General features: G+C 39.1%; 1 protein-coding gene across 7 annotated transcripts in view; it reads left to right on the forward strand.

The window, feature by feature from the left end:
• RANBP17 (RAN binding protein 17) overlaps nt 1-27,023 on the forward strand; it is a 369,878-nt gene that overhangs the window by 271,465 nt on the left and 71,390 nt on the right. For all 7 annotated transcript variants that reach the window (XM_070357405.1, XM_070357402.1, XM_070357403.1 and 4 more), the window contains 2 exons: nt 13,658-13,761; nt 19,434-19,522. In XM_070357405.1, the coding sequence (XP_070213506.1) occupies nt 13,658-13,761; nt 19,434-19,522 (193 nt within the window). The remainder of the gene's footprint in view (nt 1-13,657; nt 13,762-19,433; nt 19,523-27,023) is intronic.

Below are 27,023 nucleotides of genomic sequence, written 5' to 3' on the forward strand. Positions count from 1 at the left end.
TCCTTGGACACTTTATGATTGTTCTTTATCTTGAACTACTCCGATGAGAAGCATGTTGATGGGATCTGAGTGAGCAGTGCTTTCCTCAGATATCCAGACTCTTACAAGCAGTCATACTTTTCATGATCACAGGGGTACTAATATTAAAATGATGTTTATGGACTTTAAGAGAGGGTTCTCTCTTTAGGGATGAAGGTAGCATAATATCCATGTACCTTTGTGGCTTCTAATAGGTAATTGGCACCTGAAGATATCTCTAGCTTAAATTTGAAAAATCTGAAATAGCAAGTAAACGACTTGAATAAAAAGGGAAGTTCAGTTCAGTTCAGTTCAGTCACTCAGTCATGTCCGACTCTTTGCGACCCCATGAATTGCATGCAGCACGCCAGGCCTCCCTGTCCATCACCAACTCCCGGAGTCTACCCAAACTCGTGTCTGTCGAGTCGGTGATGCCATCCAGCCATCTCATCCTCTGTCATCCCCTTCTCCTCCTGCCCCCAATCCCTCCCAGCTTCAGAGTCTTTTCCAATGAGTCAACTCTTTGCATGAGGTGGCCAAAGTACTGGCGTTTCAGGTTTAGCATCACTCCTTCCAAAGAACACCCACGACCGATCTCCTTTAGAATGGACTGGTGGATCTCATTGCAGTCCAAGGGACTCTCAAGAGTCTTCTCCAACACCACAGTTCAAAAGCATCAATTCTTCGGCGCTCAGCCTTCTTCACAGTCCAACTCTCACATCCATACATGACCACTGGAAAAACCATAGCCTTGACTAGAAGGACCTTTGTTGGCAAAGTAATGTCTCTGCTTTTGAATATGCTATCTAGGGTGGTCATAACTTTCCTTCCAAGGAGTAAGCGTCTTTTAATTTCATGGCTGCAGTCACCATCTGCAGTGATTTTGGAGCCCCAAAAAATAAAGTCTGACACTGTCTCCACTGTTTCCCCATCTATTTCCCATGAAGTGATGGGACCAGATGCCATGATCTTAGTTTTCTGAATGTTGAGCTTTAAGCCAACTTTTTCACTCTCCACTTTCACTTTCATCAAGAGGCTTTTGAGTTCCTCTTCACTTTCTGCCATAAGGGTGGTGTCATCTGCATATCTGAGGTTATTGATACTTCTCCCAGCAATCTTGATTCCAGCTTGTGTTTCTTCCAGTCCAGCGTTTCTCCCAGTCCAGTGTTTCTCATGATGTACTTACTCTGCATATAAGTTAAATAAGGAGGGTGACAATATACAGCCTTGACGTACTCCTTTTCCTATTTGGAACCAGTCTGTTGTTCCATGTCCAGTTCTAACTGTTGCTTCCTGACCTGCATATAGGTTTCTCAAGAGGCAGGTCAGGTGGTCTGGTATTCCCATCTCTTTCAGAATTTTCCACAGTTTATTGTGATCCACACAGTCAAAGGCTTTGGCATAGTCAACAAAGCAGAAATAGATGTTTTTCTGGAACTCTCTTGCTTTTTCCGTGATCCAGCAGATGTTGGCAATTTGATCTCTGGTTCCTTTGCCTTTTCTAAAACCAGCTTGAACATCTGGAAGTTCACGGTTCACGAATTACTGAAGCCTGGCTTGGAGAATTTTGAGCATTACTTTACTAGTGTGTGAGATGAGTGCAATTGTGCAGTAGTTTGAGCGTTCTTTGGCATTGCCTTTCTTTGGGATTGGAAGAGTATTCTAGAAGTAGCTGCTAAAGAAAGAAGTGAAAATACAGAGGAAACTCCTTTTCTTTATTAATAATAACTAACATTTGCTTACAAATTTATAGTTTGCAGACCACTTTGACATACATTTTCCTATTTGATCTTCACCACAGCCTACATGAAATGGGTATCATTGCATTGTTTATCTGTTAAGAAAGTGAGATTCAATGACTTGCCCAAGGTCAGTCATATAATTTGTAGCCCTCTGACCATATATTCACTTTTGCTGTTCCTTTGCCTGTCACTTTCTCAAATCAATTAGGGAATGTAACTTTTTCTTCATTTTTATTTGAACTACTTGGACTGAATGAATGATTTGAGGCTGGAGGGAAGAAGGGATTACTTTCCAAACTTCTATCTAAACAGATAATATTCATGTTTATTATTTGTCCTATATTGGTATATTACAGTTCTGTGGTCAGTGAAAGTCAAATGTAGTTTTAAAATTTTTTCTTAGGTCTAATAATTGGCTAAAGCATATTTCTTCTCATGGAAAAAAGGACACAGAAGTAGATAGATATCCCAGGAGGATTTAGTGAGTGAGAAGCTTGATCCGAAATAGTCAGTGTTCTGACAGATAGGAAGGATACCTCAACGTCTATCACTTGTGTCCACGACTTGGCAGAGACTATCTGGGAAATAGACATTTGTTGGGGTTGAGGAGGGAGTGGGCAATAATGGATAAAAAAGCAGCTGGAAATACTTAGAATCTATAATGAGATAATTAAGACTAATTAGCTGGCCCTGTAGGCAGAAAGCAGCCCATTAAATTCAGATCCAGTTTTAATAACTTACCTGGTTTTGAGGGTAGAGTCCAGAGTACCCCAGGGAATGAGATGCTTCAGGGGAGAAATTTTTAGGAAAGGTTTCTTAGACAAGAAATAAGTAATCTTCTGTAGGACAATGTATTTTTCTCCTGGGAACTAAAATAAACATTCTGGTTCCCTAGGGAGAAGAATTAAGGTGTGCCTCAATTTTCTCATCTATTAAATGGAGATACCTACTCTGAAGAACTGGCATGTGGTTTAAATAAGATAAGCATGTGTGAAAGGGCCTGGAACAATTCCTTTCACAAAACAAGCACTCAGTATATATTAATTAATTATGACAAATATTTTATTGAATGCAATGTTAGGGGCATTCACGGACAGACACTGGGACCTCAAAATGAGGCGAATCCACACCCGTAATTCAGCTGTTCTACATCAGTGCAGCTGATGACTTCTCCTGACTGATACTAGAACATCCTGCCCAAAACCCTAAGTCATCTCACAGCCAACTAAAATTCCTTGGTAGTTTAGAGGGAAACTGACAAACCAAGTTTGGGCCCAAGTTAAATCTAGCTATGCACATTTCTCAAGCCTTTTTCTAATAACTTTAGAAGTGCTATCGTCATAAAGTACTGGGGCACAGCAGAAAATGTGGGCCTAGATCTGTAGAAGTCACTGGCTCTTTTATGATATTACTCTTGGTGCTTGGGGTTTTGAATTTTTTTATTTTTTGGCTGCACTGGGTCTTCATTGCCAGGCTTCCCAGGCGGCTCAGTGGTAAAGAATCCACCTGCCAATGCAGGAGATGTGGGTTTGATCCCTGGGTTGGGAAGATCCCCTGGAGAAGTAAATAGCAGCCCACTCTCCATGGACAGAGGAGCTTGTTGAGCTACAGTCCATGGGGTTGCAAAGAGTTGAACATGACTGAGCACGCACACATGCATCTTGGTTGCTACACTGGGGCTTCTCATTGCATGGCTTCTGCTGTTGCAGAGCACTGGCTCTAGGCATGTTGACTTCAGCTGCTGTAGCACACGGGCTTAGTTGCCCCACAGCATGTGTGATCTTCCCCGGCCAGGGATCCAACAGGTGGTACCCTACATTTCAAGGCGGATTCTCAACCACTGGACCACCAGGGAAGCTGGTCCTTGGTTTTAAACAGATTGCAGTTATCCTTCAGTATACACAGGGCCTTGGTTCCCGGACTACCATCCCCCACCAGTACCAAAATCTGCATTTGCTAAAGTCCCTAAAACAAATTGTCATAGTTTTGCAAATAATGTGTACACATCCTCCTGTATACTTTAAATCATCTCTAGATTACTTGTAATACCTAATATGATCTAAATGCTGTATAAATAGTTGCCAGCCATGGCAGATTCAAGTTTTACTTTTTGGACCGTTGTAGAATTTTTTTTTCCTGAATATTCCTAATCTCTGGTAGGTTGAATCCAAGGATGTGGAACTTATGGATATGGAGGATCAGTTGTTTTCTTCTTCACTCACTGCCTTTGTGTCTCATTCTGTGCCTCTCCTCTTAATCCTTATTAAGAGCTTCATGGCATTAGACCTGATCTTTACTGATATATTAGTTTCCTATTACTGTTTTGGGGCTTCCCTGGTGGCTCAGATGGAAGAATCCATCTGCAATGCAGGAGACCCAAGTTCAATCCCTGGGTTGGGAAGATCCCCTGGAGAAGGGAATGGCTACCTACTCAAGTATTCGGGCCTGGAGAATTCCATGAACAAAGGAGCCTACTGGGCGATTTTAACAAATTACCACAAATTTAATGGCTTAAAGATTATAAAAATTTATTTTATAACTTTGAAGATCAGAAGTCCGATATGGGTCTCAGCGGGCTACCATCAGTGTTAGCAGGGCAGTGTTCCTCTCTGTAGGCTCTAAGAAAGATTATGTTCCCTTGACTTTTTCAACTTAGAGGCTACCTAAGTCCTTGGTCCATGATCTCCTTTTCCAAGGTCCATCAAATTCTTCTCATTCTGTCGTCTCTCTGGTTTTCCCCCTTCTGCTTCCAAAACATTTATGGACCTTTGCAATTACATGAAACCCACCTGGATAACCCAGGATAATCTTCTATTTTAAAGTCAGTTGATTAGCAGCCTTTTAATTCTCTTTTGTCACATACTCACAGATTCCAAGGATTAGGGTGTAGACATCTCTGGAGGGCCATTATTCAGCCTACCATTCCTACTTATCACTAATACCAAAGTATTTCACACAATACATCAGTTCATCAGTCGCTCAGTCGTGTCTGACTCTTTGTGACCCCATGAATCGCAGCACGCCAGGCCTCCCTGTCCATCACCAACTCCCAGAGTTCACCCAGACTCACGTCCATCGAGTCAGTGATGCCATCCAGCCATCTCATCCTCTGTCGTCCCCTTCTCCTGCCCCCAATCCCTCCCAGCATCAGAGTCTTTTCCAATGAGTCAACTCTTTGCATGAGGTGGCCAAAGTACTGGCGTTTCAGCTTTAGCATCATTCCTTCCAAAGAAATCCCAGGGCTGATCTCCTTCAGAATGGACTGGTTGGATGTCCTTGCAGTCCAAGGGACTCTCAAGAGTCTTCTCCAACACCACAGCTCAGAAGCATCAATTCTTCGGCACTCAGCCTTCTTCACAGTCCAACTCTCACATCCATACATGATCACAGGAAAAACCATAGCCTTGACTAGACGGACCTTTGTTGACAAAGTGATATCTCTGCTTTTGAATATGCTATCTAGGTTGGTCATAACTTTCCTTCCAAGGAGTAAGCGTCTTTTAATTTCATGGCTGCAGTCACCATCTGCAGTGATTTTGGAGCCCCCCAAAAATAAAGTCTGACACTGTTTCCAGTTTCCCCATCTATTTCCCATGAAGTGATGGGACCAGATGCCATGATCTTCGTTTTCTGAATGTTGAGCTTTAAGCCAGCTTTTTCACTCTCCTCTTTCACTTTCATCAGGAGGCTTTTTAGTTCCTCTTCACTTTCTGCCATAAGGGTGGTGTCATCTGCATATCTGAGGTTATTGATACTTCTCCCAGCAATCTTGATGCCAGCTTGTGTTTCTTCCAGTCCAGCATTTCTCATGATGTACTCTGCATATAAGTTAAATAAGCAGGGTGACAATATACAGCCTTGACTTACTCCTTTTCCAATGTGGAACCAGTCTGTTGTGCCATGTCCAGTTCTAACTGTTGCTTCCTGACCTGCATACAGATTTCTCAAGAGGCAGGTCAGGTGGTCTGATATTCCCATCTCTTTCAGAATTTTCCACAGTTTATTGTGATGCACACAGTCAAAGGCTTTGGCATAGTCAATAAAGCAGAAATAGATGTTTTTCTGGAACTCTCTTGCTTTTTTGATGATCCAGTGGATGTTGGCAATTTGATCTCTGGTTCTTCTGCCTTTTCTAAAACCAGCTTGAACATCAGGAAGTTCACAGTTCACATATTGCTGAAGCCTGGCTTGGAGAATTTTGAGCATTACTTTACTAGCATATGAGATGAGTGCAATTGTGCGGTAGTTTGAGCATTCTTTGGCATTGCCTTTCTTTGGGATCAGGATGAAAACTGACCTTTTCCAGTCCTGTGGCCACTGCTGAGTTTTCCAAATCTGCTGGCATATTGAGTGCAGCACTTTCAATAGCATCATCTTTCAGGATTTGAAATAGCTCAACTGGAATTCCATCACCTCCACTAGCTTTGTTCGTAGTGATGCTTTCCAAGGCCCACTTGACTTCACATTCCAGGATGTCTGGCTCTAGGTGAGTGATCACACCATCGTGATTATCTGGGTCGTGAAGATCTTTTTTGTACAGTTCTTCTGTGTATTCTTGCCACCTCTTCTTGATATCTTCTGCTTCTGTTAGGTCCGTACCATTTCTGTCCTTTATCGAGCCCATCTTTGCATGAAATGGTCCCTTGGTATCTCTAATTTTCTTGAAGAGATCTCTAGTCTTTACCATTCTGGTGTTTTCCTCTATTTCTTTGCATTGATCTCTGAGGAAGGCTTTCTGAACTCTTCTTGCTATTCTTTGGAACTCTGCATTCAGATGCTTATATCTTTCCTTTTCTCCTTTGCTTTTCACTTCAGAGAAGTTCTTCTTTTCACAGCTATTTGTAAGGCCTCCCCTGACAGCCATTTTGCTTTTTTGCATTTCTTTTTCTTGGGGATGGTCTTGATCCCTGTCTCCTGTACAATGTCACGAACCTCAGTCCATAGTTCATCAGGCACTCTATCTGTCAGATCTAGTCCCTTAAATCTATTTCTCACTTCCACTGTATAATCATAAGGGATTTGATTTAGGTCATACCTGAATGGTCTAGTGGTTTTCCCTACTTTCTTCAATTTCAGTCTGAGTTTGGCAATAAGGAGTTCATGATCTGAGCCACAGTCAACTCCTGGTCTTGTTTTTGTTGACTGTATAGAGCTTCTCCATCTTTGGCTGCGAAGAACATAATCAATCTGATTTCGGTGTTGACCATCTGGTGATGTCCATGTGTAGAATCTTCTCTTGTGTTGTTGGAAGAGGGTGTTTGCTATAACCAGTGCATTTTCTTGATAAAACTCTATTAGTCTTTGCCCTGCTTCATTCCATATTCCAAGGCCAAATTTGCCTATTACTCCAGGTGTTTCTTGACTTCTACTTTTGCATTCCAGTCCCCTATAATGAAAAGGACATCTTTTTTGGGGTGTTATTTCTAAAAGGTCTTGTAGGTCTTCATAGACCCATTCAACTTCAGCTTCTTCAGCGTTACTGGTTGGGGCATAGACTTGGATTACTGTGATATTGAATGGTTTGCCTTGGAAATGAAGAGAGATCATTCTGTCGTTTTTGAGATTGCATCCAAGTACTGCATTTCGGACTCTTTTGTTGACCATGATGGCTACTCCATTTCTTCTGAGGGATTCCTGCCTGCAGTAGTAGATATAATGGTCATCTGAGTTAAATTCATCCATTCCAGTCCATTTTAGTTCGCTGATTCCTAGAATGTCTACATTCACTCTTGCCATCTCTTGTTTGACCACTTCCAATTTGGCTTGATTCATGGACCTGACATTCCAGGTTCCTATGCAATATTGCTCTTTACAGCATCGGACCTTGCTCCTATCACCAGTCACATCCACAACTGGGTAGCATATTGGGCACCTACTGACCTGGGGAGCTCCTCTTTCAGTATCCTATCATTTTGCCTTTTCATACTCTCTCCACCATGACCCGCCCATCTTGGGTTGCCCCATGGGCATGGCTTAGTTTCATTGAGTTAGACAATACATGCTGCTGCTGCTGCTGCTGCTAAGTCGCTTCAGTCGTGTCTGACTCTGTGAGTCCCCATAGACGGCAGCCCATCGTGCTCCCCGGTTCCTGGGATTCTCCAGGGAAGAACACTGGAGTGGGTTGCCATTTCCTTCTCCAATGCATGAAAGTGAAAAGTGAAAGTGAAGTCGCGCAGTCGTGTCCGACTCTTAGCGACCCCATGGACTGCAGCCTACCAGGCTCCTCCATCCATGGGATTTTCCAGGCAAGAGTACTGGAGTGGGGTGCCATTGCCTTCTCCAAGACAATACATATTATACAATAAATCCTCTGGTAGTACAACAGGTAGTAACTGTTGGCTACCATCATTTACTATTACCATAAGTATTCGTATTACTTGCTTCTCCTTGGTCACTCCCTCAGCTCCCCAGTAATCTATCTGCTATTTGAATTTGAGGAAATGAGAAGTTTCACTGTTTACAGGTAAGAGGGGGGAACCCAGGTATTTGGTGGTGGTAGTTTTTTTTTGGGGGGTGGTGCATGTTAAGATTCTCATACCACAGAATTCATCCTGTTAAAGTATATAATTCAGTAGTATTTAGAATGTTCACTTAGTGTGCAACTATTACCATTATCTGATTCCAGAATATGTTCATCACCCTAGAAAGAAACCCTGTACCTGTAAAATAGCATCCCCTCATTATCCCTGGCTCCTGGGAGCCACTCATCTACTGTCTATCTCTATGGATTTGCCTATTCTAGACATTTAATATGGGTGGAGTCATATATGTGGCCTTTGTATCTGGCTTCTTTCATGTACCATGATGTTTTTGAGGCTCATCTATGTTTAGCATATATAGCACTTTATTCCTTTTTTTGGCTAATATTCCATTGTGCAGATATACCACATTTTGTTTATCCATTTATCAGTTGATAAGCAGTAAGGTTGTTTCCACCTTTTGGCTATTTTGATAATGCTGCTCTGAACATTCATATGTTAAGTTTTGGTAGGGACATATGCTTTCAGTTCTCTAGGGCATATGCCTAGGAATAAAATTGCTGGGTCATATAACAACTCTGTTTTTAACTTTTTGAGTACTTACCAAACTGTTTTCCACAGTCACTAAATCATATTATATTTGCTTCACCATTTTACATTCCCACCAATCTAGATTTTAAATTATACAAAATAACAAATGAAATATCCTATAAATAAAATATCTAAGAGCCAACATACTAAAATAGTTACTATTTGTATTTTAATGTGACTTCGCCAAAGGAAAAAAAATTGAAATTCAAAAATGAGTAACTTTCCGTTGAATCAGGTCATTGGAAATCCAGTAGAGGGAATTTAGCTTTGGGTATCTCCCTAAAACCTGAAGAATATTGTTTTTATCTATGCATGACTGAGAACTTAGAGTGTTATGTTAATATTTACTTTTCCTGATGCCAGTGAAAATAGTAGCCTATAAATTGACACTTCAGCCTCTCACATTATACTGGTGTCTGAGCCCTTGTCTTGTTAGAAAAAAGAAACTGGCAGCTTCCATTATTATTCATAAAATGTTCACATGTAGATTTGGCATACTGAATATATGACTACATACTTGAATATGAAGTTGTAAGAACACATTTTCTTTTTTCTTATGTACAACAGTAAATGATACCTTTGTCGGTAACACAATGGGGAAAAATCTTTAATAGATGTATAAAGTGTTTCACATGAGTAAACAAAAATGACCAGTTTTCCAGCTGAGATGATACAACATATCATTGCAGTAATAGGAACAGTGCTAATTGGCACATAAATGTTTCTATGGGAATAATGCACCAATATTCCTCATTTGCCCACCTTAAACTCAAGTCATTGTGGAGGAGTCCCTTTTTCTCACCAGAACCAAGCTAATTGCTCTTCACCTTCTTCTAATTTCATGCAACTGCAAAGTTAAGATTTTGTGACCCTGACTTCAGTCCCTACCTCGGACCCCTTCCACCCTGTCGGAGACATAGAAGGGAAGAACATGAAGTAGAGTTGGGGAGTAAAGCAGAACTAATTGGAGACCATGGTTCACTGACATTTACCAGCCAGAAGATGTTGGACAAACTGCTTAACTCCTTCAACCTCTCTGTTCACATTAAATTGAAGGAAATAATCATACCACTTTATAGGATTGTTGTGACCATTATTGGCGTAACTGTGCTTTGAAGGTAGTAAAGGCTACATAGGTGTTTGTTAAGTAGATTAAGTACCAGATTCATTGGCTGCACATGATACGTACTCAAGAAATAGCTATTGTTATCCAGTCACTACACAAATTCTTGACCCTTTTCTAGGCACTGGAAATACAGTCATGATGAAAACAGACTGGGTTCCTTCCCCAAGAAGCTTACATTCTAGTAGGAAAGACAGTGAATAAATAAGCAAATTAATAGCCAATCATAGTAAGTCTCATAAGAAAAGCGAAGTAGTCTATGCGGTTGGAAGGTGGGTGAGGGTGGAGGACTGCCTGGGGTGCTGTTTGGGTAGAGCGGTCTGGGAAATCCTTTCTGAGGAAGTGACATTAAGTAGAATTGCTGCTCACATTGCTTTCTTTAGTATTTGCATCTTGACTTTTTCCTTCACAATTTGGTGGCTTTCTCTTACGCTCCTAACGTCCTTGTTTGTCTCAAACTTTGATTGAGGAAAGAGATAGTCAGGAATTTTTTAAATCTATAACTCAGTTTACTAAGTGAAGGGTTTAAATGTTCCAAGTTCTGAGTTTATCTTTGTTCTGAGTAAACATCCTTACCTTGCTCCCAGAGGAAAGATATTGGGCTGGCGACCTCATTGTCACACTTTATTTGACCACCATAATCACCTCTCTTAAGTTCACGTTACGCTCAAAACAACAAAAATGTTCCTGGCTATCATTTTTAAGTGCCAGACACTAAGCAACAGGGCATACGGGTGTTTTGTCATTTAATCCTCACAGCTACCTTTAAGAAGTAAATATTATGTCTCTTAATTACAGATGAGTGAAGGGAATTTACCCAAAACCAGACAGCTAATACTGAGAGAACCAGGATTCAAGCATAGAACTTTCCAAGCATCCATTCTTTTTAGAACCCTATCTGCCTGCAGTGATCATTATCACTGTTCTCATTAATCCCATCTTTAAAAGAGTGAGATTACATAGTTTAAATATACATATATACATATGTATACATATATACATATACATATATAATGCATTATATATGTAGGGAATTGATGTTTACTTCAGTTAGTAATTTTTCTGTCTTTGGTGTTAAGAAAATAAGATGTTTTAAAAATTTACCTTTAATTGAGCAACTACTTTTCATTCACATACACTATTTCCCTAATACATACCAGGCACTGTTCTAAGTGCATCATCTATTTTGTGTGGGTGTTAAAACATTTAATAAACACAGTAATCTTCAAAGATAGGTATTCTTTCTTATTTTATAGATGAGAAAACTGAGACTCAAAGTGCAAATATCCATACTTGAAAAATACATAGTGGAGCCAGACTCTGGGTCTGTTTATCGCTGGGTCTTACTACATCATTCTCCTTCACACAGAAGCAAAAAGATGCAGTTTCAGCTCTCCAGGAGCAAAGCCAGAGATACTGTCATTGTAGGCTGATAGATGTAATCATTTACATACACATGTTATAAATTTTATCTCATTTAATCCCCACATAACCTTCATCTAATGCTGGTAGTGGTGGAATGATGTAGGTGGTATTTTTAGTGTTAGGGTTAGCTATCTGCCAAAATATCTGCCATTCCCATCAGACTGACAAAGGCCATCTAAAGAATCAAACAAAATGCTGTGGAAACCCAGAGGGAGATGGGAAAGCTTGTAGTAGAATCTTAGAGAGTATTTGAAGGGGAGTTTGATTCAGACATTGGGAAAGCTATCATTTAACCTAGGCTTTGAAAAATAAAACTGGCTCCTGTAAAGATCTCTAATGTTAGCACCAGTTGACAGAGGGTGTGTCTAAGAGGAGTAACTTGGTTGCGTAGTCAACTTTGCAGAGCGGAGATTTTAATCTCAAGTCAGACGCGCTGCCATTGCACCACGAGGTCACTGTACTTTGGTTTCCCTTCACCTAGTACCCTGATCCTTGTGTTAAACAGCATACTAGGAAAGAATCATTGGCCTTTTGACATCTCTTTGTCAGCAAAGCGAAGTCCCTGAATCTGTTGGACTCCAGAAACAAAGTGTATACATTTAAAGGGAAAAGAGAAGTCACCAAAGATCAGGATCAAGCCAGATCAGCCACTCCTTAAGAGTCAAAAGGTCCTGATTCTGCCATTGATTTTCTCTGTATGTCGCCTTGGACCACACCCTCCTGTTGTTGTTGTTCAGGCACTCAGTCATGTCCAGCTCTCTGCAACTCCATGGACTGCAGCATGCCAAGCTTCCCTGTCCTTCACTGTCTCCCAGAGCTTGCTCAAACTCATGTCCACCCTCCATATCTGTAGAATAACATGTAGGCCAGTGTTTCTCAAACATTTGCATGCATCTAAATTACCTGCAAGGAGATCCAACCAGTCCATCCTAAAGGAGGTCAGTCCTGGGTGTTCATTGGTAGGACTGATTTTGAAGCTGAAACTCCCAGTTACTTTGGCCACCTGATGCAAAGAGCTGACTCATTTGAAAAGACCCTGATGCTGGGAAAGATTGAGGGCAGGAGGAGAAGGGGACGACAGAAGATGAGATGTTTGGATGGCATCACCGACTCAATGGACATAGGTTTGGGTGTACTCCGGGAGTTGGTGATGGACAGTGAGGCCTGGTGTGCTGCGGTTCATGGGGTCACAAAGAGTCGGACATGACTGAGCGACTGAACTGAACTGAACTGAAATTACCTGGAGGGCTGCTTAAAACAAAAATTGCTGGATCTGGGACGGAACCTGAAATTTTATATCTAACGAATTCCCAGGTGATGCTGATGCTGCTAGGGCAGGGACCAAACTTTGAGAACCACTGGCTTCTTCTCTGAGATCTTGTTTCCTCTCTAATTCTCTATTTAAAAAATGATAGCACAGAAATCACAAGATCTAGACAGTATAGTTCCACCTCCAGCTAAGTATGCGACCTTGAGCAAGTCACTTAACATTTCTCTGCTTGTTTCTTCATCTGTAAAGTGGGGCTCACAATTCCCTGTGGCATAGGATGAATGAGTAAACTTTCTCATTTGAAGGAACCCACTCTTGTGAAGGATAGAATGTAAATTGTCAATTGTGCGTATCCATATGTTAAGTGAAGATTCTACCTTCATAGTGAAAAACAGTAGAAGATGTCTCTTCCCACTTTTATAAAAAGAAAAAGAAGCTTATTGCAAAAAGAAGTGTACTCACGGAGAATGTCCTTAAAATCATAATGACCCATGAGGGACCTCATCCTGTTTTGGCAGGACCCCATCCTGTTTCCCTGACATCTATTTAACAAATTAATAAAAAAGAACATAAATAAAAGAGAATAATAACTTAGCACTATCTGGGCACCTGAGTCTGTGAGTCCTTTAGGGCCTTGGCACCTAAAGAGAAAAGGAAAACAGACCGTGTTCTCTGAGGCTTTGAAAGGGGCTTTCCTTGAGGCATTAGGGAAGCTCTGGGGGCCCTAAGAGCTGAAAGGCTGAGGTGCCTGGGGCATGAGTCTGTTTGATCCAATAAAGAGCCAGAGAAAAAAATGGCTGGTAAGTAATTTTGCTATTTCATTTGGTGCAAAAGAGAAGGCAAAACACCAGAATATTCAATGAGCCAAAGCACAGAATGTGATACGGATGTGAATGCAGGCTGACCCCTTCTCGAGAACGTTTCTGAGCCTGAATAAAGCGCTCACTGTGAAGGCTAATGGACAGTAGCATGCATTTTAAACCATGATGACCTTTTGTTTTTCTGCTAGGCGAAGATGAGGATGAATTTGAAAATTTCATGCTGCCTCTTACAGTCTCTTTCGAAACAGTATTACAGATATTCAATAACAACTTTAAACAAGAAGATGTAAAGGTGGGTTTGTTTCCAAACATGAGAAAAGGTGATTTTGTTCATTCTAGGACAAAATCTAGGTATAAATTCAGAAAAAGGTCTGCATATTTGTGTGTGCTTCGTGCCCCATCAGTCTTAATTTCCCACTTACATGTGTCTTCGAGGTGTACTTTTCATATAAGTGCTTTTCTAGTTTCTTATACAAATGGACTTTGAGGTTATCAAATGATTGCAGATAGTCAGCTTATGATTAGATGACATATTTGTCTCCCATGGCAGTATCTTTTAAAAGAACATTTCTCATGAGTACACCACTTTAAATAAACGTCCCTATTCCCTCATCCACCCCGCACTGTATGTTTCAACATATTTATATGGAGGAATGCGCAAATGTACACATGCTAAAATACCACATCTCTAAATATTTTTAAAACAAGAATTTATATAAATCAAGACTTTATTAAATGGCTAGGCATATATGTATAAATAGGAGCTGGTCTTGAAGTATTGCGTTCTTAAACTGAACAAAGTGATTAGGATAACTGATAGCTAAATAAGGTTTTTATGTGCCTGTGGGAGCCATATTAGGATTGATTTGACAAGTCAGTTCAGCTGTGGCAACAGTCATAATATCTAAGACAACATTATGTTTTATTAGTAAAATCCTTAAGTGTGTAGCAAGCTGTTTGTGACAACACAGCCCCATATTTTAATATGGGGGATGGGGAACATGAGATTTGCTAAATAGGAGTAACACCTTCTGAAATTCTCATGCATCAGGGCTATATTAAATAGACTGACACTGGTTAATATTCTTAAAAGACTAATGAATATATACCAATAATGTAGGCACCTTTGCTGATGATACTTGAATCATGTTTACTGTTATTTGAGATACGGTGAAAATACTGACCATCATTTTGCACAGCTCTTCTCTCTACCAAAAAGAAATATTAGCACTAAGAAGCCAAATAGAAGAATGATGGCCTTTGGTGATTATTTAGCGTAGTTCATCTACTAAGAAATAATTAACCAAACACTGTACCTTTTATTTTGAAGTAGAGTTTTTGAAATGAATGTTTATCAATATGCAATTGTCATAGAATTTTAAAACTAAAAAAAGATCTTAGTGATTTTCTGTGTGTTTGTAATGTTGCTGAAATTCTTCACCAGAGTTTCTACTCAGGTTAGCTTTATTTTCAGTTGTCTTCCAAATATTTTTAATGACCGAAAGTAAATCTTGGCAACTTTAAGGTGGCTATTGCTGCCCTTTATATCAGAAAAGAAGCAGTAAGATTGAAAAAGAGTATCTTTTTAAAAATTACATTTGTCTCATTTGAAGATTTCATTATACTCCAAGCCCATTTTGATGTAATCCCATCTAGTTTGATAGAAACCATCTTCCCAGAGTCATTTTTAATGGAGTTCCAGTGATATATCCCTAAACCAGCAAGTTCTTAACGACCCTGGAAAGTGACTGCTTGATTACACTTTAACGGTATTTGCAAATAAAATCACAAGTAATTAAGGGGAAATCTCCAGGCTTTTGAGCAAGTTTGATGCATGATAACTGCCTGATTCAGCTTCATCTAGAGTAATGCTGTGTAGGCAACAGCTACTGAGATCAATAGCAACGTAATGATAGTGGCAGAATTAAGTGAGTAACCTGAGAACTGTGCCTCAGAATGCATGCAGCTGCCACGAACCAAGGCCACACAGTGCACTCCGCGCTTCCGTCCTAAATGTTCATCAAAAGACGCCCTGCAGGAAAATGGAGTTAGATGCTCTTTATTGCTGATCGTGTCTCTTGCCACATTTATCAGGGAAATTGGATTAGCAGTTGGCAGCTGCAGGTAGACAAGATTCTGCAGTGATTAAATATGCAGCTTGGCTGCATTTGTTGTGACAGACCTTTAGTAAATTCTACTGTAAGCACCATCTGTCTAATTTGTATAAAGAAAACTTGGTGCTTTAAGCTACCGATAAAGAAGTAAATCTGTTGCTTTATCATAAACAAAACTTTTGCACTAAATGCTTTTAAATGTAATTTATTAGGTTAAGGCTATTTTTCTATCATGATGAATAAATAATACATGCAAAAGTGCTTTCAGGTACTTCATTTTGCAAGTACTAAAGATAAAAACAGTACTGTTTTGTTCTTCAATAAAGTATTTAGTATTCCAGTCCACAGGAGGTGATGCTGTTAAAATATCTCTATGAAAATGCCGCAGGACTGCCAAATTCATTTAATTTGCAATCCTTACCAGGATTTTCTAACTCCCTGTTTATAGATATTTTTCAAATGCAGATTTCAGGATGAGCACAAACATTAAGGACCTACATTGCCAAATTGAAATATGGTTGTGAGAGGAGGAAATGCTGTAAAACTCCTAAATTTATAGCTTTGTTTTCTTACTTAGTCCTAATAAAATTGAAGAGAACATTGAATTTTTGTCTTGGGTTTTTCTTTTCCAAGTAAAGGGAAAAAGGAAGAAACTGCCATGACAACCCTGGCTCTAAAGCATTAGTTCACAGTAAATGTTTCCCCCTATAATTGTACCCTTAGTAAAATACAGTCCAATACCCTGACTTCCCATGCATCATTTTTGATTTGGCCATGACGTCATCGGTTTTAAGGAAAATGAATGAAAACTTCTAGGAGGATAAAGGAGCAGTTAAATAGGAACCTGCTATCTTTAGTCCCTTCGTAAAAACTCCACAATGTTAAATTATTTAAAATCCTAGATTTTCAGCATGCGCACATTAAAAGTTTTCGCACTAAGTGCCAAATGTTGCAAACAGCACTTTAACAGAATGATTTTGCTTTGATCCCTGTAGCAGTTCCTGAATAATTTATCACAGGTTATTGCCTTAATTCTGGAGAGGGATAGAGCAATAAAGGCAGATGAAAACACTCCAGTTGAAACACCTTGGGGCCTGCTCATTCCTCTGACACGGCTCTTTTGTTGGAACTATTTAGAGGTTATTAAGATGTGTCTCCAGAATTAAGAGTATGCTGTAAGGATGAAGACAGCCATCTTAATTCTAAAGACAAAGCACAATGACCCTTCACCTTCTTTTTCTTTGTTGTTATTATATAGTAGAATTATGAGGATAATATTATAGCTGCCCCCAGTAGTGCCACTACAGTAAAGGGTCTGTCAGACTTTCCATTAGAAACCCTGTTTTGGGGGTCAGGGTGGAAGGAGTCGCATTTCAGCTGTTTCCCAGCCCATCCATCTCACACTTGGCACACAGACAACCGTTCACCATGCAGGAGGCTGAAACGCCAAGCAGTTTCTCCTTGAACTATCCCAGAAAGGATCCTGAGGATTAGGCACCCCAGACCTGCCCACTCCCCAAAGCAGCCTCACTTTATAAGGACCTCTCATTTTTCAGACTAGTCAAGTATGACTAGCTATAGGAGAAAGGTAACTTTTGAAATAAACCTCTATCCACTGTTTTAAATGAGATGGTAAATCGTGCCTCTTCCTCCCCTAAATTTCAGCCAGATCCACCCTTTGCTCTCTGAGATTGTTTGGTAGCCTGGTTGAACTAGTTAACAGTTTTCCTTGTCTCATACCAAAACTGGGTATGTTTTGACTATCAAGAAAGTACTTCTTTAGTGTTGTTTGAGCATCTGTATAGATTATTTCAGTACTATTGCTGCTTTGAGATAAAAAATTGAGCATAATAAATCTGTTTCTTACATTAACATTGCATTTTCCTGCTCAATTGAATCTATTGAAAACATAGTTACTATATTGTCATATGCTTTCTTTGCTTTGTAGTAATGTTTTCTAATATTAAACATTGATATAATTTCATAGATTTGAGCCCTTTTATTAACTTGGATCTTTTAAGCAAGAAAAATTTGTGATAAAATAAACATTAACCTTTTTGTGTAATAAGGATAGTCTAAAATATTTTTAGAGCCTTTTACACTAGACACAAACTAAAACTCATTTTTCCTATTGACCAGTTTAGAGTTGAATGGTGAGTACCTTATGTATATGTGAAAACTTAAGATTATTTGAAGAGTAGCCTGTAACCTGTAATAAAAATAGAACCCAAAAAGGCCACTTTGATAGGAAGACTGCAAAGAGAATTAGAATAGAGTTGCTCAAAGAAGACTTCTTAGAAGACATATTTTGTTCTGGAAGCTGCAAGAAACATGGAAAGCTGAGAAAGAGAAGAAAGGTTCCAGGTGATGAAAATGGGTTCCATAAGAGGCAAAGTATGTTTTGTTTTGTTTTTAAAGTAGCAATCATATGAGACAGCTACAGAGAGACTAGCCGATTATAGAAAAATAAGTACTGGTAAGCTTATGAAAGGAAAAGGAATAAGTTATTTAAAGAAGCAGAAACAAACATTCAGGGTTTACAGATTCAGAAATTCAGATTACCATCATTCTATAAACTGTTACGCAGTATAGAAACTGAATATTCCTATTAAAAAAACTTCCAGTTATATTGAGTCACCTTTTAGGTATGGGGCATGGGAGGGCAGGGAATCAAAAATTACAGATCTTTGTGACAGATAAACTATTTCTGATTTTGAAATTTTTTAGCCATTAAATGATGGTCAGGATTTAATGGCTTCCAGATCCTTAATGCTAATTTAAATGCCCTCCTGTAGAGATTTTCATTTATTACCAAAGTATGAGGGAAAAGAAAATCTGACTAAAAAAAAGTTCAGAGACCATTTTCTAGCAGAGTATTTCCACTGAAAACAGTATCTTCAGAAGTCACAGTTACATATCTCAGTTATCACACCCCCTTGTTTTGCAGTTATGTTTATTTGTACTCTTTGTTCTGACATTCTAGCATCTGTTCATGGGTTTTCTTTCTCTCTGCCCAACCATCATCCTAATGACAGCTTAATTAAGAGTCCAGAGTAAAATCAAATCTCTTTTGTTTAAGAGTCAAATTTTTGTTTTGTTTTCTCTAAAGCTAAATATTTATGGAACACTTATGTATGTTTCAGTCTCTTGTTAGGCATTTTTATATAAATTTATTCCTGACTCTACTTCTGTAAGAAAGACATTATTAGCCCCTTTTAAAGATGAGAAAACTGAGACTGATAAATTGCCTTGCTTTAAAGTCTTACAGTTAAGAAGTAAAGCTGGGTTTAAATGCAAGTCTTCTGATATTGAAGAACTCTTTTCCTTGCTTGGGGAATGTGAGTTCCATTCTGGGTATGTCACAGTGCCAGTAGGTTATCTGGCCAGTTTTATGTTGTCCGAAGTTACTGAGAGTATTCCTTAGGGATCTTTAAATGCCAGTGTGCTTTCAGGTTAGACTCCATACTGCATAGTGGGATGGATTTCTTACAAGCCACTGTGGTTAAGAATTGTTTTTATAATGTCTGGATCCTTTACATTTCTGTTTTGTGGAATTATCAGTCCTCTTTTTTTTTCTAATTTGGCATTATTCAGGAAAAAATATGTTAATCTAAATGTTTCTATGCCACTGGAATTATGACTTAGCTCAATTTATAAGAAGCAGAGTTGGTCAGCAGATCTGATGGTCTGTTTGCTTAAAAAGTCTATGGCTTTCTATAGAAAGAGATCTGAGCGAGACATTTTAGCTAATGAATCAAAATCAGATATGTGGTCATTATTGCCTGATTATTACTCCATCTGCTCTGTGCTAACGTGAAAATCAATTACTGTGTCTCTTTCCCACTGACAGCGTATGTTGATCGGGCTGGCAAGAGATCTTCGAGGGATTGCCTTTGCACTGAACACAAAGACCAGCTACACCATGCTGTTTGACTGGATGTATCCTTATTACACTGTGACAATACCAGCTCTGTGCACAGAGGGATGCCAGGCCCCTGGCTTTCGTTTAATAGTATGGCACAGTAGGGAAGAGGAAACAAAGCTAAATGAACTAATGTGTAATCAGCTAAAAATTACAGCACAGTGGCAGCAGCACAGACAACTGAGCACAGCACTTGGAGACCCAGCTCTGAGAGGTCACTTTTTTGGTGCCATTAAATATTGACAACTTGAAAATCACATCCCCAAATGATTTGTTTATGTGAGGGTTGCAGGGTTCTTGGGCTAACATCTTTGAATCAAGATCAATGAAGCCTACCATTTGGCATTTTCTAAGGGACTTGGATTTTTACTGTATCTCAAATAGCAGAGCTGATTTCATTTTTTCTCTTTGAGGCTTATTAATTCATCACGCTATAGTGTTTCATCATCATGAAAACATTAATGGACAAGAAAAGGGGGAAATAAATGGTTAGAATTTTTCACTTGATATAAAATTTGAATTTACCACTGCCAAGGCTTAGTACAGACAGCAAAAAAATTAAGGAAATGAAATCCCCCCACAGAAATGCCTCATCATTATGAATAAAAAGAGCATGGATTTGGTGTTAGGCAGACCTGGGTTGAATTCCTAGGTCTCCATTTGCTGTGTAAACTTTGGCAATTTTTTTCACCTCTCTGAATTTCCTCATCTAAAAAAAGAGACATCCAGTATCATGGCTTATTGTAACCATAGAAATAGGCAGTGCACTTTGTATTAATATAATGTCTGGAACATAACAGGTAATCATAGATGTTACTATTAATATTGTTTTAACAGTATTACATGAATCCTGTTTGATCTTAACAGAAAGTGATAGTTTATGCAAGTTATATAAGTAACATAATGTTATCATGCCTTTGTGTTCAGTACAGGAAACCATCAGTGCATAAGAGAAATTCTGTAACCTTAAACAACTTCCTTTTTAAGTTACATTATTTCTCAGTTGCTCTTTTCAAACCCTTTTTATCAAACCTCCCTCATAAATTGCAAAAGAAACTTGTTAAAGATAGTCTTCAACTGATGGCACATTTATGGCAAAAACATAACAGGATCTGGGCACAGTTTAGGGACATCTCCACATGTTAAAGAAATTGTTTGACATTAATTTGAATACTGACTTATATTTTTACGTACTGTTAAAACCTACCTCATCAGATTTGTGTGTCCATAGAAGGGTTGGAGATAAGAATTTCCTCCCACTGAGAAGTCGTATATGTGTTTGTACCAGTATAAAGTACACGTGCAGACTGCAGACTTTAACGTAGAAAGTGTTACATGTGACTCTTCCGTTTCTCTAAACACAAATAGAAGCTCACAAAGCAAAAACTCTTAATTTATTTAAAAAATTACTAAAACTTCATTTTGGCACCTTAAAATTGATGATTGTCTTGAAACCAACTACAATTCTAGGATATCCAGCAATTAATGCTTCACATTTTCCTCATCAACAATCTTAACCAAACGTTAAGATAAGAATGTTCCCCTTAACCATCAAAGAATAGAAATATCTGTCATAATTGGTACTGCCTAAAATTTATAGAACATACTATAATTTAACTTTTTAATTAAGCCCTTTTCATTTCCTCACTTAGCTCCTTCTTTTGGGCACCTATCAGAAATGAAACTTTTGTCCAGCAGATGGCAGAAAATAACAAACGCGAAAACCTTGAGACTTACTGTTTTGTTTTGGACTAGAAACCACTGTCTACTCCTTCTGCCCAGAGACATCGGTGTTATTAGGGTCAGGGGCGGAGGGCCAAGTGTCAGTTATGCAGGAAGTTATGTTAGATTGCCACACGAGGTGGCTTGGTACCGGCCTTGCTTATAATAATTGAGTTTCAGTAGCAAATCAGCTTCCTTGGGAAAAGGCCAAAGGCTTTTCATAATTGTATTGACAACAAAATGAATATGATAAATGGTGTTCATTCAGTTGAGGCAAGATTTATAGTTTTCCTTTGGGCAAGGGATGAAGAGCAAATATTTATAATAATAGTAAAATTTGCTTAAAAGTTACATTATTTGATAATTCAAAGAGCTTTATTAAAATATTTTGAAATACTTTAAGCAGTTTCAGGTGATAAAGTACAGATTCTTTCCAAAGTATTCTAGTAATATAAAAATGAGTAAGTATATGATTTAAAAAAAACATAGATATGAAAGTCATTTATTCTTCCTGAAATATTGATATGTCAAACCGTCAGTGATGGTTCTCACATTACTGCTGGGGAAAGTTTATTTGCCTTTTATCCACAAAAAAAATGTGTGTTCTTTAATTTTCTGAATAGTCCTTAGCATGCAGAAGAAACATCCTGTAAGAGCGCATGTCATCTTAGAGTCAAATGCATTTTATTTATGGTGATTATTTGATAAAATGGTATTTTAGTGGTTAGCTGTTTAATTTACAAGCATTTCTATAAACACTGACTGCATTAACTGGTACACAAACTGCATTGCTTATCACTGTGTCCTTCCAAGCCTAGCTCGCCTGGAACTACACAGCAACCATGTTGGTAGACTGTGCCACTACTAGAGGACTGAAGACGAGTCGCTGCTGCTTCTTTACCCCTGTAGTGAGAGCGTAGCAGTGAAAAGCATCTCACCTTGCAGTGTACTTAGTCGCCTTGTTTCAACTTTTCCCAGATCATACACAGACCGAAGTGTCAAAAATCCAGCAGGAAATTGAAAAAAAAAAATGAAGGAATGTGTATGATGTGATTTCCTCACACTCATTCTTTTAATTGTCATAATTCTGATCTTTGAGTACACTGTTTTCAGTCATGCAATCAGTGCTGTTGATTAATATGCATAACGTATTATACAAAGATAAGTCAAGACCATGAGATTTGTAAGGGGGGCAGAAAACAACTTAGAACAGTTCCAGTCCTGATTTTACCACTTAACAACCTGTGGGGTTTGGGGTAAATTACTTAATGTCTCAGAATCACAGTTTTCTGCTCCATAAAACAGGGCAAATAATATTTATTTCTCAGGTATGTTATAAGAAGTGAGTGAACTAACGTATATATATATATATATACACACACATATATATGCATATATATATATATGTGCATATATGGGCTTAGTACAGTGTCTGGCACAAAGTAAATACACCCCACCACTGTTGCGAGTTCCTTTCCCTAATATGGAATGAGACAAAGGAATCCGATTTGCTCACCTATCCAGCATATTTCTCTAACTATGCTAAAATTCATGAGGGATTTGTCTTAGATCCTACCCCAAAATGAGCTTACGGTTTAATAGAATCAGTTAGGTAACTATCTAAATGACTGTAATAAAATATAGAAGATGGTAAGTGCCATAAAAAAGATATAAAAGTGATTGCATTTATCTGGGGCATCAGGAAAGGCTCTATAAAGGTGAAGATATTTCTCTGAATCTTAGCAAATAAGTAGGATTGGACTATTGGAATTGTGAAGCAAGAGGTTTTTTGTTGGTCTAAGTACAGACTTAGGAAGGAGAGTAGTGGAAAAGATGTTTTGTCAAAGATACTGCTTATTTTATGGTTGGACACAGGTTGTCTGGGATCCTTGACTATGAGGCTAAGGAACTGAAAAACTTACTCCATAGATGGTATAAAGTAATTAATAGTTTTGATTGACTAACAGAATTGTATTTCAAGAAGAAAATAGTCAGCAGTGTGTTGCACAAACTGAAGTAGGGAAGAAAGTAATCCTGAGAATGTGCTATTCCGCAGGATTTTTTTAGTACATTGTGCTAAGCATGAGAAATTAATAAAATGTTTGCTTTTTATAAGAATGAGTAAAGTGGATTGCTCATTAGAAGCTCATAATCTAGTGTAATAAATAGCTGTAATAAATAACTAATAAACCATCAATGTATTGTAACAAAGACACATGCCAAGGACCATATGAACTTTGAAGAAAAAGAGGTTGGTGTTTGGGGCAAGAAGTAGGTTCCCCAGGGAGGTAAAAGTTGAGCTAGCTGTTGAAAGATAGATAGGCATCTGCCAGAAGGCGTCCCAGCAGCACTTGCCTCCATGAACAAAGATATAGATGGTTCACATTCAGGGAATACTTTAACAATAAGCTCTGAACTGACAGCCTATTTCTGTTCTGGAACCACCTCCTCACACTCTTATCTCCTAAAAGTTTTAACAAAAGCTCTTTTGTTGCCTTCTAGTATACTAGAATGCCTTCTCTACTGTGAAATCTCAGAGAAAAAGAATTACATTTTTACTAATTTATACTTTGTTGGGGTCCAGCACATAGTAAGTAACTATTGAATGGTTGGTTGGATGGATGGATGGATGGGTGTCGTCAATAAGCAAACCTCATGCTTTTCAGTTTTTCATGTTTAACATCTTGTAAGGCAGTAACAAATCATTAATCTTTTTTATTTTTTATTTATCTGGTGTTGACCTTCAGAATTCATTGAACAGATCTTTCTAGGTGAAAGCAATTAGATCAGTGCCACTTCTACCAAAGGGCTCCCCACTGTCTTCCTCCTATCCATATATATGTAGTTCTCACAAGGCCACTGGAAAATTAATCTCCTCGAATGGGTTCTGATTCTCACCCTATAATCTGAGTCTGGGACCCTCACTCTGAAGCCCTTTAACCTCCCTGCTTGGTAGAACTCAACTCCGCCTTCCAGTAATCACTCATTTTCTCTGTGGCAGTCACCTCTGTCAGAAGCATATTAGAATTGGCCCCACTCTCATTCCACACAGAAAAGGGAACATCCTCTCATATCCCCAGGCCTGATCCCATAGTGAATACAGTGTGCTCTGAAAAATATGATGACCCTAATGTCTTAAGAATGCTTTGCAAAGGGACTTCTGGTGCTTACGATATTCTTAGGTTCTGAGATTTGGGCCTCTTCAGTCTCCTGGTGAGGCTCCAGGTCCTTCCCACTCATGAGCACGGACTTTGTGCTCAGCTCTCTTGGTGGAGCATTTTCCCATTTGTACTCCGCCAGCACTGCTTCAGAATCTTGGTACTCAGAGCATTCCTATTTCGTGTTTACCACCCATACTGAAGCGTGGATTCACAGGAATAAAAGCCATGTATTACTATCTCTGGATCCCTGGCCCCTAGCACAGTACACAGCACATAGCATTTACCATCTGTAAAAAAAAAAAAAAAGGCAACAGATTTCTAATCCATAGAAAAGATAAAACTAAGTTATCTGACAGTAACCAAAATAGAGTTAATAATCAAGTTTACTAATTTTGTATTTTTCATTTTCATCCAACTGAAATCTCAGACACACACACACTTATAATCTCCCATCTCTGCCTTATTTTCTTTGTAGTACTTTTTAATGTGTCATATATATGTTTAATTTTCTATCTTACTAGAATATAAATTCCATGAGGGCAGGGATTGTTCTAATGTTTGGTTCATTGATGTCTCTAGAGAGTCTAACAGTCATAAGACATTTATAGACCAGGCCTTCAATAAATACTTAAGTAAATTGTTTCTATATATTCAAATACAGCCTTAATATGGTATATCTAGGGGGTCAAAAGTATTGCTTTTTGCATTTTTAGGGAGCATGACACTCTTAAGGTATTTGAGGGCTTATTTTCATTGAATGTTATGTGAAGTATTTCCTGAAGCTTCAAAGTGAAATGCACAGCTTAAAAGAATCGAATAGGTAGGTCTAATCAAGTACGCTACACCTCATATTTATCACAACAAATGTTTTTTGAAATCCATTTTGTGCCAGGTACATGTGTGCAATAACTGCCTATGCACTGCTCTCAAAAACCGTATGATAGGAGAGATGAGGCACCGAGATAGTACTGGCACAAAGGGTACTGGGGCACCAGAGCCATGTACAGGAGACACTCTTAGGTGGGAGGGGTTAGGGTGGTGTCATGGAGGCTTCTTGGAATAATTGACATCTCTAATGAAATATGACGGACAGACAGCAATCAGCAGGAACATACTGGGCAAACACAGGTCTTTGCTCTTTAGAAATTCACTGTCTAATGGAACAGATGGGTAATCAGTTCACTTCAGTCACTCAGTCGTGTCCGACTCCTTGCAACCCCATGAATCGCAGCACACCAGGCCTCCCTGTCCATCACCAACTCCCGGAGTTCACTCAGACTCAAATCCATCAAGTCAGTGATGCCATCCAGCCATCTCATCCTCTGTCGTCCCCTTCTCCTCCTGCCCCTAATCCCTCCCAGCTTCAGAGTCTTTTCCAATGAGTCAACTCTTCGCATGAGGTGGCCAAAATACTGGCGTTTCAGCTTTAGCATCATTCCTTCCAAAGAAATCTCAGGGCTGATCTCCTTCAGAATGGACTGGTTGGATCTCCTTGAAGTCCAAGGGACTCTCAAGAGTCTTCTCCAACACCACAGTTCAAAAGCATCAATTCTTCGGCACTCGGCTTTCTTCATAGTCCAACTCTCACATCCATACATGACCACTGGAAAAACCATAGCCTAATGTCTCTGCTTTTCAATATGCTATCTAGGTTAGTCATAACTTTCCTTCCAAGGAGTAAGTGTCTTTTAATTTCATGGCTGCAGTCACCATCTGCAGTGATTTTGGAGCCCCCAAAAATAAAGTTTGACACTGTTTCCACTGTTTCCCCATCTATTTGCCATGAAGTGATGGGACCAGATGCCGTGATCTTCGTTTTCTGAATGTTGAGCTTTAAGCCAACTTTTTCACTCTCCACTTTCACTTTCATCAAGAGGCTTTTGAGTTCCTCTTCACTTTCTGCCATAAGGGTGGTGTCATCTGCGTATCTGAAGTTCTTGATATTTCTCCCGGCAATCTTGATCCCAGCTTGTGCTTCTTCCAGCCCAGAGTTCCTTTTGATGTACTCTGCATATAAGTTAAATAAGCAGGGTGACAATACACAGCCTTGACGTACTCCTTTTCCTATTTGGAACCAGTCTGTTGTTCCATGTAATACAAGCAGTCAACCGTAATACAGTTTGTTATAAGAGTGGTGGTCAAAGTGCTCGAGTGAACTTAGATGAGGAAGAGATTGATGCCCTTTGACAAAAAAAAAGAAAATTTCACCATCCCAGGGGAAGTAAAACTTGAGCTAGATATTGAAATACAGTTTGGAATGTATTAGGCAGAAAAAACATCATATAGAGGAATGGAGGCAAGGGAGAGTCCGCATCAGTGGATTTGCTGAGAATTAAGAATGGCTGAACCATAGATAAGGGCAGGAGCACTAAGAGATGAGACCACAGGTAGGCAGGGACCAGATAAGGACCTTGTTTGCCATGCCAAGGAACTTGAAATTTATTCCAAGAGCAGGGAAGAAAATCGTGGTCTTCCTCACCATGGAGGTCACTACCCGTAACACACAGGAAGGGAACAACATGAAGTGATTCAGTTCAGCACTTTCATCTGAAACAAAGACAAGTGTATTAGAAAACATCAGAAAGAGACAGCGTTAGGGATAGGAAAAGAAAAATGAAGCTAGTAGCGTAGGAAG

Source organism: Bos mutus, chromosome 20, assembly GCF_027580195.1.
Source record: "Bos mutus isolate GX-2022 chromosome 20, NWIPB_WYAK_1.1, whole genome shotgun sequence".
Classification (NCBI taxonomy): Eukaryota; Metazoa; Chordata; class Mammalia; order Artiodactyla; family Bovidae; genus Bos; species Bos mutus.